Genomic DNA, 19,838 nt, shown 5'->3' with positions numbered 1-19,838 from the left:
CTCCTGACATATGGTTGTCAAGCCTCAGCTTAAAGACCTCCAAAGAAGGAGACTCCACCACACTCCTTGGCAGCAAATTCCACTGTCGAACAGCTCTTACTGTCAGGAAGTTCTTCCTAATGTTTAGGTGGAATCTTTTTTCTTGTAGTTTGGAACCATTGCTCCGTGTCCGCTTCTCTGGAGCAGCAGAAAACAACCTTTTTCCCTCCTCTATGTGACATCCTTTTATATATTAGCCATGTTCAAATATATAAAAGGACTTGGAGGCGCCACCTTCTCCGGAGGACCGAGGGGACCTGATCCGACATCCAGTTGTCGTGCATGCGGGGGGGGGGGGCACAGTGCCTCAGCCCCAAGGAGCTGGCACTCTTGTAGCATATCAATTCTTTCATTGCATCATTTCCCCTTCTTGTCAAGTTCTTTTTGCAGATACCAGAGAGTGGAGAAAATTAGCATATAGTGATACTGCATGTTCATTCGTGGGTTCCTAAGTACAGCAGAAAGGCTGGAGTACAGTGGGAGAAGAGCTTTTGTAGAGACGCTACATGGTGCCTTTGGATGGTTGATAACTTGTGGCATCTTCAGAATCAAAAGGGCAGCTTTGCAGTGAGGAGTGTAACAGAATGACAGAAGAGATGAGGGGGTATAGGCACTTGTAACAGAGCTTCCTGGCTCTCAAATGTAATTCTTGTTTAATCAAAGCAGTCAGTACTGTATACCCAACTAACATAACCAAAGTAGGAGTTTGGGAAGGGATTGTACTTGCAGGAGGTCTGTTTCTCCTCTTTTCTTTCCAATAGTTTCACCTTTTAAGTACATTGATAGATGGCGACTTGTGCAGAGCTGTTTCTTGACGTTGTGTATATGCACAGGAATACTCTTTTACACTTGGCTTACAGTCACACAGCCAAATGACAACATGCATGAAAATAATTCTGTTGACGGATGATGATTGGTTGTCCTTATTGATTAGTCTTCACCAACATTTCCTCAGTGCATTGAAGATGTAAGGGATCAAAAGGCACTTCCCCCCATATATTATGAAGTGTGGCTCATGGAAGAGTAAACATAGTGTAAACTCCCATGTTTTTAAGATCATGAGAACCAAAGGACCTGTTATCATTACTTCCAATATATTTGCCAGTCATCGGTAGACAGAGATATGGCACTTTGTGCTCCATTTTTCTTCTTTCATACATAACTGCACATTGCAGGTCTAGATATAGAAAAAGATAACTGTTAGTAAACATTTACATCCATTAGTAACCATTGGTTAGATTGAGAAATATTTCCCCATATTTTATCCTCTGATGCTACTGAATCTGTGTCATTGCTATTGCTTGTGAAGCCATCTGTGCTACAAGTTTCTTCACATAATTCCTCTTCTTCCTGTGAACTCACTAATACAGTCGTCAGGTATCTGTCATCATTAATCATTCAACCAGTGTTATTAATGGACCAGTTGGTGATAATAGCAGTACAGTTGTCTTCACTGAAATCTTTGGTAAGAAGTTATTTGTATATAGAGAAGCAAAGTGCTGGATGTAGGAGAAAAGAAGTTAACAGTGGTACCATCACTATTCTGGATCTCAGTATCTTGAGTTTCAATATTTTGTTTGTGTGAGATTCTATTTTGTTTCTAAGCCATGGTCAATAACAAACCATGGCATACCACAAATCATGCTCGTCACACTCCTTCCTTTACTGAGCTGGGTGGGAACAAAGCAGAGTGCTGTCTGAATGTTACATGTGAACCAGCACTCATGCTTTCCTTGTCTTCAGACAAGCCATGAGCAGAAACCAAGGTTTGTTCTGGGCTTCTGTTTGTGGCTTGTTTGGAGAGAAACAAATGTAAGCCCTGGTTCACATTTATTTTCTCTGTGCTAAGCAAAGGGAGCAGCAGAGTAGATGCAATATGAGCAGTCATGGTAAACCATAGTTTACCATGATGTGTGAACCCAGGCCAGGTCCTAAGAACAAATTCAGGAGACATATTAGAAAGCATTTTGGTTTCCAACACCCAGAAACTTGAGGACCATGTAAGGCAGGGGACCTTTTCTGGCTGGTGGACCAAATTCAAACCTCCACCATCCTCTGCAGGTCACCTTGACCAGGTGTGGGAGGTGCTCACTTGTCCCATTGTGACATCAAGCGATAACTTCAAAGGTGCTTGCTAAAAGCATGCTACAGATAAAGAATGTCTATTTGCAGCTGTGGTTTGAATCCAAACATCCAATTTTATTTTCATTTATTTATTATATTTATATACCGCCTTTATCTTCCGAGAAGATCAAGGTGGTGTACAGTGGATGCTCGGGTTGCGAATGTGATCCGTGCGGGAAGCACATTCGCAACCCGCAGCACCGTGGGTCACGATTTGGCACTTCTGCGCATGCGCAAAGCGCAATTTAGCGCTTCTGCATATGTGCAAGCACCGAAACCCAGAAGTAACCCATTCTGGTACTTCCGGGTTCGGCGTGGTGCGCAACCCAAAATCGCACAACCCGAAGTGTCTGTAACCCAAGGTATGACTGTACATGGTTCTCCTCCCCAATCCACCCTCACAACAACCCATGGGTTAGGCTAAGAGATGGTGACTGGCCCAAGATCACCCAGTGAGCTTCATGGCTGAGTGGGAATTTGAACCACACTTAGCTCAAATGGACGAAGCAGGGCTCAGTTTCATTTCCCATCAGCTGATAAGCACTGAAAATGATCCCCCCTTAGTGCAGCTGATCCCAGTGTGGCTCAGATGCATGAAGGCACAGTATGTCACAGTACAGAACATGTATACTGCCTTTGGTGCAGAATACAAAACTGTCTCCTTAACTCATAATTTTCATGCTTTTTGATGCATGAATGACTTTGTAAGAACCTTAACTCTACTGAAGGAGTTTTTATCCTAGAATTATTAGGTCATGTGTAAATGGTTTCTGTGACTTTGAAAATGTAGGATTGGATACCACATCTATTCTACTATGAGCCATAGTTCATGAAATACAGATTTTCAAAAATTGTGTTATGTTATCCTACTGCAACTGGGATAGAGAATTTTTTCCCCCCGAGAATTTCTTTGGCAGAATTAATCCATCAGTTGGAATTTTCACATAACCGTTATTCATTATACTTTGCAGCAAATGGCAGAGTGGCAGTATAAAAAAAATATTATCCTGTAAATAGTCTCACCTGCTAGAATTACATAGCCCCCTTAAGACATTTTATTCTTTGCTTTAAAAGGTTTTCACTGTTTAAGTGAATGCTTTCACTTGTTGGTACAGCAATGCAGCAATTAGATTATGATTTGAATTTAGCTTTTTCTATAGCTGTAGAATGAATAACAGGTGAAATAATAAAAACTTTATAAGGCACCTACTGTTCTGGATTTCTGTAAGCTAGTGTTTAGTGTGTATATTTATAGTATTTTACAGCAGTGTATTGCTTTTTTAACTTCGTAATCACACCAACATGATTTAAATGTTCAAGCCTCGTCTTTTGCTCCAGGTCTAATTTAAGTATTTACCACTTCCCCCAGCCTGACAAAACACTGCTCCTTAGGTGGTCTAGCTTCAGTACAGTTACATAAAGCTGTGGGAAATCACATCAAAATATGAAAGGAGTAGGTTAAAGTCTTCATAGAAAAATTGTAACCTTGCTGTTAAATGTATAGTTTCTGAGGGAATAAAAAATGGAGGCACGTGATTTCATGCATAAAATCAGTTTGTGTTCGAGCAATGCTTCTTTTCTCAAAAGAACCACCCCAAAGCAAGAAGGCAAGCTTGGGAGGATGCCATGGGTTAAACCCACCCTAGTTTAATTCACTCTTTCTCATGCTTGCCCTCAGCACTGGAGAAGGTAGACCAGTAGGGAGAAGAGCACTGATCCCCTAGGAGTATAGCAGATTTTAAAGATAAGAGCCCTAGAGCCCCTTTCCTGCCTTCTCCTGTCTTAGAACTTAAGCTCCTCTGTCCATACTCAGTCACTAGATTCTGCGCTGCCATGATGGATATTCGTTGAAGGATGGTTGCGCCACAAACTAGGCCTAAGATGAAAGACCTGTGTGCCTTCACGCTCTGTCCCTTATCATCACTTTTAACTGTTTGCCCCTGTTTCTATCTTTTTAAGCATGTATGATAAATTCACCTTTTAATTGCCAGTCATTATCCCATACCTGTTTTAAGTCTTATGTGTTCAGTTTATCCGTATGTCTTATCTTATGCTGGTCTGTGACCGAAATAAAGTTTGATACTGATATTTAAGCTCCTCTGTAAAAAAAAATATGTATGAAATAGGGATTCAGTAATTTGCGAGGGGTGGGGTGGAAGTGCACCAAACAGAGAGCAGGGGTGACTTGGCCATTAAGGATGAGCACTTATTAGGGGGACTTCCCATAGAATCATAGAGTTAGAAGGGACCCCGAGGATCATCTAGTCCAACCCCCTGCAATGCAGGAATATGCACACGGGAATCGAACCTGCAACCTTGGCAATATCAGCACCACGGTCCAACCAACTGAACTATCCATTCTAGCAACCCCTGGACTGGAATGCGGAAGCATTGTTCACCTGGTTTCCCAATGCAGAGGTCGCTGCTGGTAACTGAGAGAGGCGAGATGGTGGGGAGGGTGGCATGGTGGGGGGGATGTCAACCTGATGCCCCCACCTCTCTGCCCACATCATACTTATTTCCACACCAGTGTGCTCCTCACAGTTACTAGCAGTGACCTCCTCAGTGAGAAGCCAGGCAAGCAATGTTGTTCCACCTTGCTCTGTCCCGCCAGACTGGACTTGATTTCCATTGTAGAGGCAGTACTACAAGAACTAGCACACTGGAAACTAGTTTTCAGTATGTGCACTGAAGTTGTTAGTGCTCACCCCCTATCTATATTACGAAAAGAGGGGTGCTCGTGTAGGAGCTTCCTCTTGGTGCCAAGTAGATTCTTTTCTGGGTTGGCGTACCTCCTTGGAGTTCTAGTTTGAAGTCCGTTTTGTCAGGTCTTCCATTTTAATTTTTCTTCTGTGCCAGCACACTTGATTCTGAAACATTTCCCACTAGAACCTGAGCTTACCATAGTTAGAGCCTTCAATGAGAATGGGAGTAAATACGTTAATTTCATGTCTGAATTTTTTTCTTCCTCCGTAGGTGAAGTATGTGTGCAGAACTCCACCGCAAAAAGTTTAAGAAAAGTGAACATTTTCCAGCAAGTACATCAGAAGGAGGTGCAGCAAGGAGTAATTTTCAGCCCACCTTGAAAAATTGTGCCCATAAGTGCCAAGCTGACCTGAAAAGGAACTAGCTGGGAGTCTATACATAGATAAAAGTCCACTCTTCTGAAATTTCACTGATTAAATGTAAAAGACGCACATACAGCCTGAGCTGTACAGCCACAGATTCTGGTGCTTCTTATATGTTTGTGTTACAGTCCTTCTAACTGACACGTTACTTCCCCTGTTTATAACTTCTTTCGCTGTATATACAATAAAACCGAGTAGCACTGTGTTGCTGTTATTCGCTAAAATAATTGAATGTTAAGACCTTTGCCAAAATGAGTGCAGAAGGATACCAGTACAGAGCTTTATACGATTACAAAAAAGAACGAGAGGAAGACATTGACTTACACCTGGGAGATATTTTAACTGTGAATAAAGGTACTTTAGTGGCCCTTGGATTCAATGACGGGGAAGAAGAGAAACCTGAGGAAATCGGTTGGCTGAATGGTTATAACGAAACTACTGGAGAAAGGGGGGACTTCCCAGGAACTTATGTAGAATATATTGGAAGAAAAAAGATTTGTCCCCCAACTCCAAAGCCTCGGCCTGTTCGACCTCTTCCTGTGGCACCAAGTCCAGCAAGAGTAGGAACAGACAATGATCAACCAGGTTAGTAGCGACTCTCCCCCACCCCTAATCATTGTGGTTCAATGTCCAAACCTTTATTCTATGGAATATTAAGTGGATACTGCAAACGGTAAGTCATTGAAATTGGTCAGAACACTGGTAGCTTTTTTATTATTATTATTCGTATTTCTCTAAACCATGTTCACTTTGTAACAACTGCATTTTCCTATTTGGACTAGAAAAGAGTTCATGCTTTCCTTGCATTTTGATTGCCCTTGTGCAGCATGACCATAAAATAGCAAAAACCATAATGGTTTTGGGAAGTACTTCAGCATACTTGCCTTCAGACCGTGTTCCAGAGAACCCTGTGGTACTTCAGTAAGAATGTTGGTAACGGCAAACAAGTTTTCTTTAAAGATACATTTTCCATTACTACCGAATTTCCTCTGTAACATTTTACCCTTTTGAGTCTCAGGGCATGTTGTCAAGTCAGCTAGGGTGAGATCTGGCTAGTACTCTTCAGTGCTGTGCTCTTGAAAATCTACAGAATCCTCTGCAAAAAGCAGGGATTCTCTTCAAGACAAGTGTGGAAGGGGTATCCTGAATGTAACCCCCCCCCAAAAAAAAACCCCTGTTGCTCATCTAACGCATAGGACAGGGGAATTCTAATATAATAAACATCTCAGTTTAGAGCAGCTGTCACCAACATGGTGCCCTCCGGATACTGAACTATAGTTCCCATCACCCAAGATTATTGGCTGCACTGCCTGAGGCTGATGGGAGTTTGGCAATATGCATGATCTGCATACATGAATTATAACTATTTCAATAACACCTGAGGAGTTGTAACCACACATATCACTGAAACTATTACTTGCGACTATAAATAGAAATGAAATATCACTGCTACTGTTGGGTTGTATTCATGTGCCAGTTCTGCTAATATAGCTTAATATTTAAGAAAATATACACTAACTTTATTCAGATAAATACATGGTTTTTAAATGTAATAGGGGCCAGCCCTACCATCATGCAGAATGAGGCCACTGTCTCAGATGACAGATGCTGCTGCAGCGGCCCATGGCTGCTCCTCCAGATTCCTCCAGTCCTTCCACTGCCCCCCCCCCCAAAATGTGGCCTGCTGCCTCAGATCCAGTGAACGATGCCATCTTATCACTAGTGTTAATGTAAGCGTCAACTGCTGGCCCAGCTAGTTTTTGCTTGAGGGAAACACCATTTTGTCCTTTGCTTCAGACAGCAAAATGCCTTGGTCTGGGCCTAAATGTATTTTTGCTGTCCTCTGAGACATACTGGTATTGAAAGCCAGGTCAATCAACTTTTTTTTGTAGGAAATATATACATGTAAGAGAAGGAAGTTGGGAAGGAGATGGTTTTCACTAATTCTTTCACCTCCCCACAGTCTATGCCCCCCATATTTGCTCCAGAGAGTTGGGAGGACCCTCTGGAACAGCATGGGTGATGGTTTGGTACTTGCAGGGGGTCATGGGAATCACTGGAAATTGCCTCACTCTCTTCTCCTGTTGGAAGGTTCCAGTGGATCAGAGAGTCTTCCATTATTAGAGAGATGCCACTTGGATGCAACCCTTAGTCTTGGTGACTTCTAGACCTTCATGTTCTCTCTTCAAGCTCGTGTGTGTGTGTGTGTGTGTGTGTGACAACAGAAGTAACTTACTAGGAAATCATTTTTGTTACTTTAAATGAATTCACGTAACGTGAATCTTTATCGTTTTTTTTTTGTTGAGAAACAGTGTTTGTCATCTTCACCTTTCATGGACCCCTGAATCCCGCCTGCCCACCAAAATCCCAAAGTAGTACAGAATGGTTAAATGTTAAAGCTTGATTCAGAAAAGTAGTTGCTGATGGGAAGGTGGCAAAGTGGAATGGAACTGAATTGCAAGAGATGGCTGTGGCTACATGTATCTGTGTACATCCATCTCCTTTGACGTGGGGGAGCAGAATGTGCATAAATGAATTTCCCTCTGAGGTTCTGTTGTGCAGAATGCCCACAAAGTAGAAGAGAAAGTGGAAACATGTAACATGGTACTTTCTGCTCTCTTTCTTATACATGGCAAATGTAAGCACCTTGCATGTTTAATAGAGCTGTTTTAGAACAACAGAGGGAATAATTCACAACTGTGTGAGTGTTCCACAAAGTAGTGACAATATAGCTGCCTACAGCTTTATGTCGAAAACATAATCTCCCCTTACATATTAGATATTAAGAAATGCCTTTGGATTCTATGGTGTGGGGAAAATATTTGGTGCTTAAATACCAGCACTGGTGCCTTTCCTCTTCTGGAGTCACAGTGTGAATTATTAAAAGTGGAAATTCTGTTCCCAGGATAATGAAATGGTTAATCTTTTATATAGTCCAAATGAATGTGGGCAGCAAACCAACAAGAACCTTCCCAGGATAATAAACCATTGTTCTGCCCAATAGAGTGCATTTTGACTATAAGGAGACTTGATGTAAAGCTTGCTTGACTGTATTTGGTCAAGTTCATATTTTCCATGCTTAACTTTTTCATACTGCTCCATCAGTAGGAGAGGGAGCACATGAGGAGTGATGTTTCTTACTGTACTACTTGGAGTCAAATTGCAAATGAAAACATAGTTGTATGGTTTACAGATTAGGCCTCTGTTGTGGTTTCTCACTGATATATTCACCATGGTACCTTTCCCCCAAACTATTTTTAACATGTGTTCCCATAAACAAAACAAGCTTTATTTGGGGTTTCTGCTTTTGTTTATCAGACTTAGTAACTTGATACTTGGAACACTTCTCTTTCCTTAATCAGACAAGTGTTTTGTCTTTGTGAGCATACATATCTTGAAATCAACAGATGTGATTGAAATTTGTGCACTATGTTTGAGGACGGCTGAGCTTTAATTAGCTGATAGAAATGTTTTCTTTTTCAAATTTAATTTTCGATGCTAACCTAGGATTTAAAATATATAATGCTAACCAAAGCAATTTAATGTATGCCTAAATAACATAGACTACATAACATAGAAATTCTTAAGGGGTCGTGGAAGACAAATAATAATTGTTTTCAACAGTTTTGTCTCAGCCTTTTTGCAGTTAAAGTAACAGTTTTGTAGCACCCTAATTACTTAACAAATTAGTAACTGGCTTACCCATTCCAGGATCTTTGTTATCTTCAGCACTGTTTTGCTTTGTGAATGGTTCTACATACCGGTACATTTAAGCTTTTAACATAAGTATCAGTCTGCACTTTCCCTTTCATGTTCCTTTGACCTCATTGCTTGCAATCCTTTCCCTTTGCATGTATATAGCAATTTAGGATAACATTTCGCCCATCTGATGAAGGGGACCTTGCTTACCAAAAGCATGTGACGTAAGAAATGCATTAATCTTTAAGATGCCACAAAACACTTTTTAAAATAATAACAGTGGTTAGCCTTACTGCAGAAAAATGAAATTCCTCTTTCTAACCCCCCGTTTATAAAATAAAAATTACTGGTAGTTATTGGGAATTCCAGTGATTATCTGAGGGTAGGACCTCTGTGTACTCATGTAAGTACAGCTTGACAGTAAGGGCCAATTTAGCATTATCTTAGTGATGGGTGCTACTGCTTCCCCATGTTTAGAACTCTTTCTGTTATTGTCATATCTAGAAAGAGGAATTATGTGATATGGGGAAACCATGTGGTTATGTCAAACACCAGTATCATTTCTTCCAGGGATGCTGGTCTTGGAAGAAACCACATTACTCGCCCACATGGTGTGGTTTCTCTTTTCCGATTGGAGCCATAAGGAATTTAGCCAACAGGAACCGGCTGTCACACTGCTCTGGTAACCAAATAGCCATAACTTATGGATGAAATTCAGGAACATCCCCTTGAAATTTTGTAGACAGTGCTGTTTATAATTGGTCATTACTGGGGGTGGGGAGAGAATTGGGGTGACTGGAGAAGTATGGATGGTCTTCAACTAAGTTTTGCTCAGAGGAGGCCCGTTGAAATTAATGGACCTAACTTAATCCTGTTTGTTTCAATGCATCCATTCTGAGCAAATTTTTGTTGGATACCTCTCCCAGTATGTTTCCCTTTCCAGTCCCCCCCCCCCCCCGTGCTTATTCTACTCCACTAACATTTGTGTGAGTATCAGTGCTGGTATAATCATATGGTTGCAAGATGGAGGGCACTTCTATTACTCCTCTTGCAAAAAATAATAATAATCTGTATAACCTTTAAGACGTTTATTGGTTATTCTATGTGTTTACACACACACACACACAAAATCATTTTTGGGTATGGTGGTTGCCCTACCAATTAATATTAGAAATATATTTTCAAAGGTAAAAAGTTTCCAAAATAACCTTGGGGGGAGAGGGAGAGACATAGCGGTGAAGGGGAGGACATATCCTTGTGAGTTTCACCTCTCCATTTGACAACATTTGACAAAGCTGAACAGCATGGTCTTTATGTATATTCTGTCTTTTGTTGGGAATTGCACAGAGAGGGAAATGCAATTATTAGCACCCTGCAGAAGAATTCAGATAATCCCTAGGGACATCTTCCTCAAGGGAGAGAGGCTACTTGTACAAATAAACAATATCAGGAGTCTTTACTGATAGTAAAATATTGAAAATTGACAGTTCAACGCTGTGAAACAGCATCCTATTCTACAGCATATTTGTATTTCTTTTAAGAGGGATTGCAATCTACTGGTCTGATTCCCCAGCAAAGCAAGTGGGGTTGGTTGTTTACTCCTGAAATAAAGCTTCTGAAAAGATAAGTGACAATATCTCAGCTTGGAAAAATCTCTACTGCCATTTTTCAGACCCAGAAAGAAAATGTTTCAAAAGTTTATTGCATTATTTACAAAGATGTGAAATAATATATGAAGTCTCTTCAATATTTGTACAGATATGTCAGTGGGAGGCAGTTGACATTCAGAAGACATCTTAAGGCAGCCCTGTTCAGGGAAGTTTTTAATCTGTGATATTTTAGTGTATTTCTGGTTTTTATGGAAGCCGCCCAGAGTGGCTGGGGAAACCCAGCCAGATGGGCGGGGTACAAATAATAAATTATTATTATTATTATTGTCTAAAACCAGGATAGTGGGGAATTCTTGGTTTCCCCAAACGTGTTGGTATATCCATGAAATATATTGCAAAGCCAGGTGCTTTTAAAACATGTGACATTTACAAGTAACCTCCTGCCCTAACTCACATTTCAATATGTATCTTGATCCCTGTACTCTAAAATAGCAATCAAACAAAGTAGCTGAGAAGTTGGTATCCCATCATAGACTTGTACATCATGGACTTGCACATGTGCAGGAAATCCAAGAATGGGCTATATCTACATGTTTCCCCCGGAGATAATAGTTCTCTTCAGGTGTTCTAAATACCTGTGTAGGAGGCACAAAGATGTACATGTTGGCTCCCCCCCCTTCACCCAGCGCCTTCCCACATTGAGCAGGAAGATCTGAAGTGGGATAATAAGCCCATTCAACACTACAAATGCAGGAATGTCAGGATGGACGGATGTGGGGCTGACTTCCTGAACCCTGCAGCCTCTGTATAGTTAGACACTGTTAATCCCTAAAGAGGGCTAATGTATTCATGCTAACAATTCTGAACTCCACAATGAAGAGGGGTGTGTGGATGCATGTGTGTGTATGTGTACATACAGACAAATATATATGGCTGTTTTATTCCTAAGGAGAAGAAGAAAAGGGGGAGGAATTATTACAATTTTTGTTGTTGTTGTTGTTATACCCTGCCCATCTGACTGGGTTGCCCCAGCCACTCTGGGTGGCTTCTAGCACACATAAAAAGCCAATAAAACTTCACACATTAATAGGCTTCCCTATACAGGGTTGCCTTCAGATGACTTCTAAAGGTTCTATAGTTACTAACCTCCTTGACATGTGATGGGAGGGCTGTTCCACAGGGTGGGTGGGTCCTGCTAGCTAGGGAGTTTTAGTCCAAAAACAGATAAGAGACCCAAGTTTGGGGAACTCTGATATAGATGGACATGGTAATACACCTTCTGAACAACTTTTACATTAATACTGTTGAAAAATGGATTGACATTTTAATATGCCTCCTAAAATGTCTACCTGTTTAGGAAGTTTCTGTTCACTAGTTGTTGTTTTTAAGGGCTAAATGGCTGATTTATCAAAGGACTTCTAGGTAGCTATTAATCTTAAGTAATATACACACAAAAGGGATGGAATTATCAGTTTTCTTGGCATATTTTTGGTGTTACATTTGAACAACTGATTTATTTATTTTTAAAAGGCTAAAGCACTCCCCCCTCAATGCCACAGAGCTTCTCTGACTGCTGTTTGACTCCATCTGCTGGTAAATACTCATAGTCCCAAAAACATTTCACACAAGTAATTGATGGATTGAAAGTAACAAAATGAAACCCAGTCTTTGTGTGTGTGTCCCCCACCCAACCAAGACAGACATCTTATTTAAATATTGTATCTAATGGTTCCAACCTAGTAGTGTATCTGATTATAACTCCTGCTAAAATGAAAAGAAAGCCAAAACCTGTCGTCTTGTCTACTTTTAGGGTCACTTGCTTGTGTTAAAATAGACAATTGCATACCAGCCCCAAACCCCGATCCCACCCAACTTCTAATACAAAATTGAAGGATATACTTAATTGGTGGTAATGCGCATTGCTGACACAGTCTATAGGTTTAGCAGTCTTTCACTTGGGGTTTACTTATAAAGGAAGACTTGGGTTTTTTTGCAAAACGTGGTCATTTGCAGCTGCTAATTTCTTGCCAAGAAATGATTAATTCTGTACCACCATGCCCCCTTAAACCTTTTCTTAATGCCATTTACAGATACACAGTTTCTTGTGAAAGAACGCAGATGTCTGCAGCGCAGCTGGCCATAAAACTTTCTGCATGTGTATCTTGCTTAAAATCTTGTGTCCATGATGAATTACCATGAAATCAGTCTGAAGGCTGAAATCTGAGGAATTACCTTATTTTAATAGCCTGGAATGAAAAGGGCATTTGTGTTGCACTTTAAGTATTTAGCAGTGGTTATGGCTTATGCATTCTGTGGCATTATACTGACAGTACTGAAGGAGTGGTTGGGTTTGCTTTATTAAATCCAGCCAGCTTTTAATTTTTATTTCGAAACAGAAAGATTCAAATGACATGTCCTAATTCTTTAAATTCTCATCCTGCCCTATAACAAAGATAGTGCACTATATAACAATACATAAAATCAAATAAAACACAACATATTTTATTTTTATTTTTTTAAAAAAACTTATGTTGACTAAACCCTGACCCCAGAAGCCAGCCCAGACAAAGGTCTTACAGTGCTTCTAAAAAATATGCTTAGTTTTTTTGGCTTGCGTCCAAGGGGAGGGGAATTCCACAGCTGCGACAGAGACCAAGAGCTCTTCTGTCTGTGCCTTTTTGTTGTCTGAACGGATCCAGTGAATGGAGTTTCCAGCAAACTTTCTGATGCCCTGAATAGATTGGAGTTGGTTAGCATGTTTGTTTGACTTGCATTTATTTAGCAAACAAAACTTTAAAAGCACAGTGCAACATTGGGATTTAATACGCTGCATACATATCACAGTTTCCCCCCCTAAGAAGTATTTGAATTGAACTGTGTGGTTGATTGCTGAAAAGTCAGTAAACCACACCTGCACTGCAGGATATGTCTACTCAGAAATAAGTCCCATTGACCTTACGCTCAGCAGCACATGTTAATAGAATGACAGCCTTAGTGTTGACTAAATGCTTCGTTCAAAGCTTTACTGGGAAATTATTCTTCTCTGAATGCTTGTAAATATTTTAACACACAACTCAAGAAACTGGCTAAGGAAAGGAATGAAGGGACCAAAGACTTGTTAGGCCAATTTTAGCATGCTTAGAAATCAGTGTGTTTAGCTTTGTTATACAGTGGTACCTTGGTTCTCGAACAAATCGGCTCCCAAATGCCACAAACCCGGAAGTAAGTGTTCCGGTTTGCAAACATTTTTTGGAAACGGAATGTCCAATGCGGCTTCCGCTTGAGTGCAGGAAGCTCCTGCAGCCAATCAGAAGCCACACCTTGGTTTTTGAACGGTTTCAGGAGTCGAACGGATTCCTGGAATAGATTGACTTCGAGAATCAAGGTACCACCATATATGCATGCGTGTTTAGGAATGACTCACTTGAAACAATACAGTTCAGGAGCTGTGTAATTTGACTAGTATTGCATAGTATACAATCTTTTCATTGTGTTACTAATCAATTTTCTGGCATATGCATTTTAGTAGTGGGAAAATTTCCACCCCCGTCACTGAATGTATCACATACAAATATTAGGAGGCTAGTCATGGCTGATATTAGAATGAAATGGAATGAGGAAAAGAGGAGGAGCCAAGCTTAGATAAGCCTAAGATGTTTAGAGAGTTGTAGTAAAATTTAGCTGTGTTTTACACAGGGATGTGACTTTGGTGTGGCTCACTTGAAGTTATAATGTGGCTTAAGGAGCCAAGGTAGACATTATATGGGAACGTGAGCTTTCCTTCACAATGCAAAGGCAGGAAATCATTCATCATCCCAATACAGGGGACAGCGTTTACAGAGAAGAATAAGCAGGTGGATGGGAACTGACGCCTTCAACTTGCTGATCTTCTGCTGATAGTCCCTCCGCTGCACTCGCTATTATCTATGGGGCTGTAACTGCATTTCTCAGGATAAACCCAGAGTGGACCCTAAGACAGTTCTTGAATTTGAGTCTCCCAGCTGCAGACCCCACAATGCTGCTTTCTCAAAGTGCAAGTCACTGGAGGCAAAAGTAATCACTGCCGCAGTGAGTACAGAAGCTCACACAGCTGCTTGCCTGCTAAACTGAACATCATAGGACATCTCATGATGAATGGTGAGCAGGTGAACGACACAGTTTGCGCCACTGCGATTGCTTTCTGTTACAAGCAGAGATTTAGTCATCATTGCCTTGCACTGTAAATGCAGCAAAACCCAACTCATTATCTTGCATCTGTGGCTCATGTAATTCATAGTCAAAACTGGTCTCTCTCTTTTTTTTTACTTGCATGCCTTGCTGTAACGGTTAGTAGTGAGAACAGTACTGAGGGGTTTAGCAGTCTGATTAAACTTGCTGGAGCAAGGGGAAGACTCTTCTCTAACCAGCAGCAAGAGACATAGAATTGAACTCCCCAAGTGAATGAATGACTGCTCTTCCTTTGTGTAAGAAAGCAGGGTGCTGATTACTACAGCTCAGAGTTATCCCCATACATGTGCTTTTGTCTTTTGTTGAAAGAGAAACTGATACTCAGAGAAGCGGGGCTTGCATCCTGGTCTCAACTGTGAGCGAGCAATGACAACATGTGAATTCCAGACAGGGCCAGGAATGGATTAAGAGCTTTCTGCCAGTGTTGTGTATCAAGCTGTAAATCTTCAGTTTTAAACAGTCACTTGAATACTTAATCTTAGCAGTCCTTGCAACAACAAAAATCCAACAAGGCAGCCCAATATTATTCTTCCACATACTACAGATGAGAAGAGATGCTAAGACTTGAGAAACTGTACTGAAGGCCACTTAGCAAGTTTGTGGCTGAGCTAATATTTAAACTGGGGTCTGTTCATGCTTTTAACCCAACACTAAAGCAGACAGCAAAGAGATATTTCTAGACATTATGGCTGTGCAGCTTCATATCAACTTCAGCCTAAGCACATGCAAAGTGGTGCATTGTGAGACAAAAGTTCCTGATTGCACATAGATGCTGATGGTGTCCAAGTTGGTTGAAATTGTTCATGAGATCCTTGGTTCATAGCAAAAAGCTCACTGACAGCACCTGCTGATTGTACAGCAAGAAAACCGATTGTGTGTGTGTGAGAGAGAGAACAGAATGAAGGGATGTATGTGGACCATCACCTATGAAGGAAGGCTTGAGAAGTTCCAGCTGCTGAGTTTAGGGGGCAAAAGAAGAAGATAACTCATCATTATGAAAAGTGTGGAGAGAATTATGAGAGAGAAAATACTCTCTCTCCAAACACTAGAACATAAGAGTGATACAGTGGAATTGATCAGTCACAAATTCAGGACAAATAAAAGTAAGCTAAACCTCCCACAATAATTATGGAATTTATTGTCACAGAATGCCACAGCAAACATGAGTCTTTTTTAAAGGGAGGAGGCTATTCTTTGCTTTATAAATTATGATTATTTCTTCTCTTGAGAGAGAGAAGGTTCAGAAATGGTTGCTGTTTGATTTTAAGCTTTTGAACATGGACTATAGAAGAGATTTAGAGTTCTTGCCAATTCAAATCCAGTTGGCTGTTCCAAATCCGGAATAATTTAGCTCATAATTAGCCTGCATAAGCATTTTTATGAAAAGCATTATTGAGGGCTTTTCCTAGCATAATCCAGTTCTGAGACTTGACCTCTCTATGGGCTTGTTAGTAGTCTTGCTTGTTAGTAGGAGAAAGTGTTGAGGAATGCATGTTCAGTCATAACAATGGTACATAACAAGAGCTACTTATTTTTAAATCAGATATCTAGATTTTAAAGGACCTCTGTTCATCCAGGAAGGGGCCTCCTCAAGTGCACTGATGCTGCAAAGTGATGGTAAAAAAAGAAAGGAAAAAACAAGCTTTTAAAAAACCACCCTTAACTGCCACCAGTTCTGTATTTTCGCAGTTTCCTCTCTGGGATATATTTTTGTGCTGATGCTAACAAAAATCTTTACTATTAATTATTTGTGGTCCAGAAATGAATTCTAATGGGGCGTAATAATTTTGGGGCCTGTACCCAGCGAGATGGTAATAGCTGCAACACATGCCATGGGCTTTTTAAGACCCCTTGTTGTTATTAAACTGACAGTTGTCCTCACTCATTTTTCAAAGCACCTTGCAGTGAATGTACCCGTTTAAAACGGTTACAGACTAGCTTGACCACTCCAGACAGCTTTCAGCAAATAAGGCTGTTTGCTGGTCAGAATTGTGTCTGCACTGCAGGCCACTTTGAGAGAGAAGGCATGATCTTGTGCCTAACAATCAGATGGAGAGGGAAGGTGGTCACTTCAGGGGATGTCTCAGTCAGCACTATGTAAGTGTGCAACTGCTAGGAACCCACAGTGTGTATTGCTGGCATCACTGGAGAATGCTAGGTGGTTGACAACTATATGCTTGCATAGTTCTGACTGACACACTCAGGGTCCCATCATCACTTCTCAGCGGTTACTGGCACGCTCTCCTTACTGCCTCCACCCTGACTGCCTCTTGGCAGCTCCCAGATTTGTAAATAGCCACTTTTCTGTTTGCCTCTGGTGATGAAGAGTTGCCTCCAGGCATCTGGGCAGGGAAGATTTTGCAATTTGGGAGAGGTGGCACTTTCCCCCCTCTTTTTATGGAGCGGGAGACAAGTTCGTAACTTTTGTGAGCTTGGCCATAATTAAGGTTCCTTCATAAGCTGTTCGTTAAAGTTAAATGCCCACCATTTGAATGACTGAAGCAAAAAAAAGGGGGGACCCAAATTGATAGTGTAAATATCTATGATGTTTGAGCATTCTTGCCAACATACGTTGGTGCAACTCTCCCCACAAGCACCAGAGGGGAAGACAGTTATAGGCTGGTCTAGGGTTTTCTCCAGATGTTTCCTCCAAAACTCACAACTAGAAGGTTTTTTATTATATTTAGGTAAGAGAAGGAACCAATTAACTTTTTTTTTTTTTTTTTAGTTTGTGCTTTTTGCCTGATGTTCAGCATTTCTCATTGACTGTTTGTATCAGGACAGAATAAAAGCACATGTTGCCCCTTTTAATCTGCAAGGTTGAATTATCTTTTTCGTAAATAACTACCACTGAAATTCTTTTAAAAAAAGATTTATTTTTTTTTGCTAAGGGTGTGTTTAACTTTCTTTTTGTTCTCAAATATTCCATATTTGTTCAGAGTAAGACAGGAAAGAGCAAGCTGTCATCTTCCTCCTACCAAGGTCGTCAGCCAAATCCCTCATTAACGTGAGTGAAAATAGGATCAGACCAACGAAGATTATCCGGGATTGCCTGTTTAACCTGGGAATCTTGTCTGAGAAAGTACTGTGGGGTTGCACTATAGCCATAAGAACAGCCTTCAGGATCAGGCCAATGGCCCATTCAGTCCAACACCTGTTCTCACAGTGGCCAACCAGATAGCTGTAGGAAACCAGGGAGCAGAATATGAGCACAAGAAACACTCCCCCTTCCACCTCCACCTTCCTGATTTCTAGCAACTAGTATTTGGAAGTATTGCTGCCTCCAACAGTGGACAAAGAGCATAGCCATTATGGCTAGTAGCCATTGAAAGCGCTCTTCTCCATGAATTTGCTTAAAGCCATCCAACCTGGCAGCCATCACTGCTTCCTGGAAGAACACATTCCCTAGTTTGACTATGTGGTGCACAAAGAAGTACTTTGTTTTATCTAAAACAAAAGTTTATCCCAAACCTTTGGGAGATTCCATCTAAGAACACTGTTAGAATGCAGTAGGTGTTAGAATTCCTACTCCATGATTTCAGTCATGGGATTTTTGTCTGTTACATGACGGTGTATGTTTTGACTCCACGGAGTAGGAAGTGAAGGAGACAGGATGTTTGTGTTACTGTGTTCCGTGAAATGGGACTATTGTCCTCCCCCCCCCCGTCTGATGCTAGAGAGAGAGGGAGCCATGTTGCAGTGCTCCATGTGTGTTTGTATGTAAATAAAGTAGATTAGCCAAAATGCTGAGTTGCTGAGGTCTGTTACGCAAGCTGTGAAGATTCTGGGGATCCCTAAGTGTGCCAGTGTCTGTTAGCATCGGTCACTGTGATGTTCAGGCTGAAGAAATCTTTTGAAGCTCCCGAATGAATGACCAGGAGGAAGAGAACATGCCAGTTGGGTTTGTGTCTCTACCAGGGTCCTACACGAGTGTAGGACGAGCTCCTGACAGTAGGATCACAACTTGTGCACATTTAACTCGTGTGAAAGCAGCTTTATGCGCTTGACAGCTTCCAGAGCATGAGTAGAGAAATGTCACGTGGAATCACCTCTGAATGATTTCGTGTGGTTGAAGGAAAAATTTGAATTACTTCAAAATTTGATTTTGCAAAAGCACAAAACATTTTATTTATGTTATTCATATTTTGCCTTTTACCAAACAGCTGCAAGCTAGCTTACATTTTTAACAATACGGTATCATAAGAACACATCCACCACACTAAACAGCAAAATTAGACCAGGAAATAAAATTGTGAGGTCAGTAGTGAAAGCTAGACCAAAGCAGTAAATAAGTCTGAAACATCAGTAAAAGCCATTGGAGACTTGGACAAACACAGAAGGCATCAGCACCTAAGAAAGCACAAGCCAAATATTTCTTGGGAGTTCTATAATTTGGGTGCTATCATGGAAGAGGTCCTCTTTCCAGAAGCTACTTTCTTAGACAGGACACCAAGAAATTAGTGAGCAGGTTTCTATGGGTGAAAGCAGCCCTTTAAATACTAGGACATGTAGGACTTTAAAGGCCCAGACCAGCAAATAAATGCATATATATATAAAGACAGTAAATGTGCATTTGCAGATGCCTATACAGTATTATACTGGTACATGTAGCAAGGAGCTGGAATGGATTATATCCCTTCTTAACCTGTGAAGAACTTGAGGGACTGTTTTATATTTTTCTCACTGCACACTTACTGTGGAAGAACTCTTCTAAAGTTGGAACACCTTGTTTCTTCAGTATGGGAAATTTCTTCCACAGAAGCAGCAAATTAAGGTTTTATTTATTTATTTCACTATTTTGGTTTCTTAGGGAAGAAGAGACAAAGCAACAAATCAGTTCTTAACAGTAAGAAACCGCCCAAGAAATTTTGCTGCCTGAGGTGAAGCACAAAGTAATGCCTCACCCCCATCCCACATTCTGAACCCAAGTGGACTGGCAATTGAATCTCATTTTAGCACTGGTGATCTTCTACTGCACCAAAGTTAGGGGCCCCAGAACAGACCGTGTGGC

At 40.9% G+C, this 19,838-nt stretch overlaps 1 protein-coding gene across 1 annotated transcript in view; it reads left to right on the top strand.

The window, feature by feature from the left end:
* PIK3R1 (phosphoinositide-3-kinase regulatory subunit 1) overlaps positions 1–19,838 on the top strand; it is a 63,319-nt gene that overhangs the window by 4,616 nt on the left and 38,865 nt on the right. The window contains exon 2 of the mRNA XM_081880749.1: positions 5,140–5,876. Coding sequence (XP_081736875.1) covers positions 5,543–5,876 — 334 coding nt within the window. The 5' untranslated portion in view covers positions 5,140–5,542. The remainder of the gene's footprint in view (positions 1–5,139; positions 5,877–19,838) is intronic.

Source organism: Podarcis erhardii (genome assembly GCF_964252035.2).
Source record: "Podarcis erhardii genome assembly, chromosome: 11".
Taxonomy (NCBI): domain Eukaryota; kingdom Metazoa; phylum Chordata; class Lepidosauria; order Squamata; family Lacertidae; genus Podarcis; species Podarcis erhardii.
Note: the sequence above shows the minus strand (reverse complement) of the source record. Positions and strands in the feature narration are given on the sequence as shown.